The sequence below is a fragment of the Poromitra crassiceps genome (genome assembly GCF_964638095.1).
Source record: "Poromitra crassiceps genome assembly, chromosome: 22".
In the NCBI taxonomy this organism is placed as follows: Eukaryota; Metazoa; Chordata; class Actinopteri; order Beryciformes; family Melamphaidae; genus Poromitra; species Poromitra crassiceps.
Window position 1 is genome coordinate 21,061,498 of NC_139647.1, and position 6,383 is coordinate 21,067,880.

Genomic DNA, 6,383 nt, shown 5'->3' on the forward strand with positions numbered 1-6,383 from the left:
TAGGTTAACCTTTAACTGAATAAGAATGAAATATTTCAACAGGTAAAAACTGTTTAGTTGCAGGTGAGATAGGGAGCCATGGAGGCAGCTTCACCAGAGTTATCTTCCTTTCCGCTAGAAACCATTCCTTTTCATCCGTTATCTGGCCAACAGGATCAATGTCTCTGTGCTCTGAGACGACTCCTGTAAGTCCCAGCCAGGCCAGGCAACTCTCTCTATGCTTTATCCAAATCCTATCATCACTATGCATGCACCGGCCTTTGGCAGCTCACAAACTCCCTAATACAAGCATCGTCTCCACATACTCAATTATTCCACAAAATGATGTATATCCACATTATAAAGCTTGCAACATACAATATTTTTCATTATAGTCTAAAAGGCAAAAACCATTTCCCGTTCAACAAACCATCTCAACCGATTAAATACATGGGCTACTATGCGCAAGTTTACATACAATGATAAAGTGATTAAAGATAACGAAAAGCTGGTTCAACCCATGGCCTAGTCAACTAATGCATAATCATTATAAAGAGCTTTGTTTGATTATTGCCTTGTCACTACAGAAATCTACATACTTGAAAAGATAAAATGTCATCTGACCAGCTTATTTTTTCACATAATGCGTAAAGCTAATAAGAAAACAGTGATGTGGCTACGGCCATAGAGAAAACCCCTCATAAATTAGGGCTAGGTATTGGGAAGGATCTCACAATACGATATATATATCACGATACATGGGTCACAATTCAGTTGTATCGCGATACATTGCGATACGATGCATATTGCGATATATTGCAATACTCTACATACAGTATTTTACTGAAAACTTTAAAATAGGGCTGAAAATACAACTTGCCATGTACCATCCAAATAGTGTAACATGTACATCACGAGGACCACAATGGAAATAAGTCAGTGACTTTATTGTGTCATCCTTGTCCGTTTTTAAAGCTATGATGTATTTATTACTCTTGCTTTTTCTATTGTCGAATAAAATCAAATAAAATCACATGATATTGATAACTCAGTGGACAAATTGAGTCAAAACTATTTGCAAATTTGCACAGCACACTGTGTTACTAAACACATTGAAAAAAATAAGTAAAATAAAAAATAAAAGTATTCTTATTGTGTCACTCAACACACGGCTGTGCAAAATAAATAAATAGATACAGCGATTTTATTGCACAGCCCTATCACCTCCGTCCATCTACAGTTGAGGATTCATGCTATATATTTTGAATTATGATGGGGTAACAAAATTGTCTCTGAAATGTGTGTAATTTAGTGAGCAATTAATTATTAATTGGGATGGGTAGCCTATTATGAGAGGAAAAATTCAGATAAAGTAATAACAGGTTTTCTTTTTTTAATGAATACAAAAAGACCTCCTGCTGGCATGATTTTGGATGCTGTATCCTACATAACCTACACATCCATGTGGGAAATTAGTTATTTAAAATGATCAATAATAACCTAATTCATCCTAGACTATTTATGATTATTTCAGTTAGGACTAGACCCCCCCCCCCCCCCCCCCCAAGAGAAAATAGGCAGAATGACTATTCTGATCTGAAGGTTTCACCCAATCTAATCTACCACAATATTACTAATTGTCTTATTATTCCCCTTGGCTCTACCATATCTCTATCAAACATCAATAATCCTATCCTACATGGTAAATCCAACAAAGAAACTGAAGGGGGCAGCAGTGCAGGGAACAACAACTATGCTCTTACAGTTTTCCCAACAGTAGGCTATAAATGTTGCACTAAATTATATTATAATAATTATATATTATTAACAATCAAATCTCTTCGGGTGAGGGTGCCTGACTCTGAGAAAGGAAAATCTTAGTACGCAACGGTTTATATTAATGTTGGAGTCTTTTGACTCGAGTTGAAGACGGATGGGAACCCTGGTGTACACCGCTGTCATTACACGGTCACATTTGATAGTTGAACCAACCAACCAACACAGCAGCCATGGCCAAAAGTGATGGATGCGATTACTTCAGAAGAACTAACCTCTTCTGGATCATCACCGTGACCTTTTCGATGGGGTATTTCACTGTAAGTTACGGATTCAGATATAGGTGGGATATCAAAGTGAAATAAAATTAGTTAACGTTATTTTACGTTGACTCTCTGCTCTGCTACTGCTAGCCTGGTAAACCAGCGGGCGGTCGATATACTGCCAGCGTGTCAACAAAATGATCAGGCCAATGCCAAGTCACTTGTTTTAACGTTATAACGCTATCTGTAGGCTATCATCCACCAATCGGGCATCTTCGATCGGGAGCTGCTGTTATCATAAATCAATACCTTGTGGTGGTAGCCGTATTTGGCTACGGTAATTATTATCCATACCAAGATAATACCAAGATTTGACCTGGTTATTAGTTTGGTAATTAATTACATGTTATTACATAATTATTTATTATCACACTATTACACCCCTATTGCCATGTTAATGTAAAGTGCTACCGTCTTTAAGCATGTTTTTCCCGACGTGGGTGGCTTTTGCGGATAGGCAGGGCAGCATTGAAGAAGCCCCAGCTTTTTGCATGGAGTTTGGCGCACAGTGTCTCCATAACAATTGAGCCAAGTCGAGCAGGGTAAAGTTCATGTCTGCGGGTGGGGTACTATCTATTAGGTTTATCCCTCAGTGTCACAGTACAGATAAAAACAAATATATATCTAACTAGTATACCGTCTATGCTAGTAACTATAACCTCTTACAAAGGTGTGCTTTAGGCCTGTCTGTGAACAGCTGAACTATGAGTTTTTGAGGGGCCCGTTAAACAGAGTAGGATAATAGCCTTTTATGTAGCCCATGCAACAGACATAATGCATACGGCACACACACCGGACATGCCACACGGTGAGGTGGACAGTGCATTGTGTGACTTTGTCAGTTGGACTTCATTGTGATTGTTGTTATACAAATGTCTTATTGCACTGACTAGTCTGTGTGAGTTTCTACATAATTTATGTGCCAACAGTTGAAATACTGTCTCTGTGTTTTGCAGTGCACTGTGTTTGCGCCAGAGAAAATCCCATTCGACAACCTTGGTCCGCTCGGCACCTTGTCCAGATACCTTGTGGATAATTATGCTGGCCTCTTGTTCAAAGGGTAAGGCCACAGTGGACACATCTCTATGGAGTGATTACTAGCTACCAAAGCTTTAAGATGATTAAAACAGTCACAAATATCTGGGTTAGAGATACACTTGGGGCTATATTTATATATAATATTAAAGCTTGGGGCTATATTTGGAGCTATACAAAAACTGATATTCAAACAAAAAAAAGTACATACAAAAATGCATAAATTACTTTGAATAAATGGTCGAAAACACCTGTTAAAAAATATGAAGTAAAAGCTAAAACTAAGTGGGAAGAGGAGAGAAAGAACAAATGGAGTCAGTTCTCGTAATTCTTTGTAATCTGTTGGAGATACACATTTACTTATCTATTGTTGTTTAGTTGTATTCTTTATTATTTACTTATTTACAACTTACCTACTTAAATACATGTAGTTACTTGCTTCTGTTGTGTGTGTTTTTTCTTCTTCTGTAATGTATTTGCATCATTGCTGGATTGCTTTATCAATGTTTATGCTATACAGTACTATAGTTTATTTATTGTATTTTTCTCTCTCACTTCATAGCTGATAGCACATGGGTGGACATGCCTGCTGCACTAAAAAGGAAAACCAGTTGTCACATTTGTAATTTAGTGAAATCCTGTCTAATGAAATAGGGCCATCAAAAGGCTGAAATACACTATTTAATCAACGACACCGTTAACGATTGTAACCATTTCCAGACCGTTATCGCCACATTCTCATGTAGAGGACTTGTGCTATTCAGCCTCCCAGTCACATGACTGCGTATGCTAACGGCTGTCACATGACAGGTACGTACTCTAACGGCTGTCACATGACACTAATGCTGCCGCTGCGGTAGCATTAGCATTATGACACCTTGGATGAATACAGCAATTACAGGAGAAGTCAGGTGACGGCTGTTAGCATCCTTCAAGTCAAACTGGAAGGCATGGTTCAATCTGTGGTGGTTTTGATCAATCCACTGCTAAATCAAAAGCCATTTGAAACAAGCTGCTTTATGCTAAATTCTAAATAAGGATCGTTTATTTTCTCCCGGCTGATACATCTTTCATGGTTGCCTGTATGACCCCCATTCATTCAGCACTCACAGACCGAAATAGTGGCAGCTAGTTTTTGTTCATGTTTGTATGAGGACAAACAAAGCATGTCCAAGGAGGTTTCACCAGGCCAAGGTACCATCTGATTATGGAGAAAGGCGTGAATGATCAATAAAGGATGGAGGGAAATCACACTGAGTCGAAACTTTAAACACTCTCGACGAAGAGCTCCTGATGCTGAAACGTTTTGGAGTTGAACCCTCTTCTCTCTGTTACAGGTGGTGGGCAATGTGGGCCGTTCATGTCTGGGAGGCCTTTATTGCAATGAAGCTGTGCAGGTGAGAATGACAAGACCCTTTGTCTCCACTAGGTGGTGCTGTGAGCTCATTTCTCCCCTTCATCCCCCATTATAAAATGAGAGAGCATTGTGTGTAAAAAAAAAAAAAAAAATTAATCCCTGAAAAGGATGAAAATTAATCTTGGGCACATGTCAGCATGCAGGAACTTCTAACAGCTGCCTGTGTTACTGTGCTTCATCAGTACACTGGCCTGAATGGGTGTCAGTTGGGTATGGCAAGGTGTGGCACTTGTCCAAATGATCATGATCACCATATCATGTTAGGCCAAAGTTAATCTTGATAATAATGGAGAGCAAAGATTAAACAAAACCTGCCATAAATCTAATCTGGAAATCTGGAAGTCATATCTTAACTGATCAGGAAGCATTCAGGACCAAAGTTCCCTCTAAACCGACAGCTTGGTGACTGACCTATGTCTCATGATTTATCACGTCCATAATAATATCTTGTGAATTTTTGGTGGCAAATGAGGGCAAATGCAGGGGCAGTTTGCTGTATCTTACGGTTTAAGGCATGGGTTCCCAACCTTTTTTGTGCGGCGGACCGGTTGTCAATTTTAATAATAAAATAATAATAATAATAATAATAATAATAATAATAATAAACATAGGCTATAATATTATAGGCTGTGTGGTAGTTGAAACATAGTTTCAAGTTGACATTTATTTATGTTTGTAGTTTGTTAAAAAAAAAAGTAAAAAAAACACACACAAAAAACGCATACGCGGCCCGGTACCAAATGCGTTGCGGCCCGGTACCGGTCCTGCTGGATGGCAGATGCAATTGGACCACAGCAAACTTAGTTTTTCCCTCTGTGTATGCCCCCTGCAGGCAGAAAGGCATCGACAACCAGGCGACCCGCTACCTGTGGTTCGTCCAGACCGTGCTGTTCGGCTTTGCCTCGCTCGGCCTGCTCGTCAAGTACGAGCCCGAGCGGCCCAAGCAGCACTGACGCCCCCGGGAGAGAAGCCCGCGCGGAGACCCGCCCATCGCCCGGGAGAGAAGCCCGCGGAGCCCCGCCCATCAGCTGAATTGACTAATTCTATCGCACTGTCCTCCCTTTAGATATGAAGTCCTGCTGAGTGAGGAGGCGAGGGGGGATATAGAGTTTCATATAACATGAAAGCACAAACGTGGAAGCTGACGTTAGATAGACATTACTAAACGATTTCTCACTCAGTTTATACTGAGTCTCTATACTGTGATGATCTTAATGCTGGACCAATGTAACTACATTGCACTCGTCTTATAGTGATCACCTTGGCACGGGTCATATTGATCACTATAAGCGGATGATCATTATAACCATTTTTTTCGTCTTTTTTTAATTTCTCATGCAGATTACCATCTAATTGACATTTGTATATGTATTGGATGAATACACTACATAATATAGAGTAAAGGAATATTATTGACTTTAAAAATCGATAGTTAGGTCTCCAGCTGTTTGCCACAGCGGTCTCGCGTAGACAGAGATGCCACAATCTCCCCATATACAGACAGACATGCACCGAGTATCGCTGCTGTATCTCGTTGGCTCATTTTTGGCAGTTTGTAAGTTAAAAAAATAATCAAATTACTGTAGTAATTAATTAATGAATTACTGTAGTACAATTTTTTCCATTGTTCTCAGGTGGGACAAGGCCCAAAATGATCACTGTGAGCGGAGTATTGATCACTATAAGCGAATCATTTAAACAGCATGTGTATAGGAATGATTCGGGACCAAGCTTTTTGATCAATATAAGCGGTCGATCACTATAAGCGGATTCCACTGTATTTAATTCCATGCAATTTCATACACAAAGCTCAGAGATGACAGTAGCACCTTAAACATAATGTTGATAATAAT

General features: G+C 39.5%; 1 protein-coding gene across 1 annotated transcript in view; it reads left to right on the plus strand.

Annotated features, from left to right (window-relative positions):
• The first annotated feature begins 1,965 nt into the window (after positions 1 to 1,965).
• Positions 1,966 to 6,383, plus strand: part of tmem254 (transmembrane protein 254) — a 4,888-nt gene continuing 470 nt past the window's right edge. Inside the window, exons 1-4 of the mRNA XM_083658427.1 lie at positions 1,966 to 2,075; positions 3,035 to 3,138; positions 4,451 to 4,510; positions 5,363 to 6,383. The exon at positions 5,363 to 6,383 is cut by the window's right edge and continues 470 nt beyond it. Coding sequence (XP_083514553.1) covers positions 1,989 to 2,075; positions 3,035 to 3,138; positions 4,451 to 4,510; positions 5,363 to 5,483 — 372 coding nt within the window. The 5' untranslated portion in view covers positions 1,966 to 1,988 and the 3' untranslated portion in view covers positions 5,484 to 6,383. The remainder of the gene's footprint in view (positions 2,076 to 3,034; positions 3,139 to 4,450; positions 4,511 to 5,362) is intronic.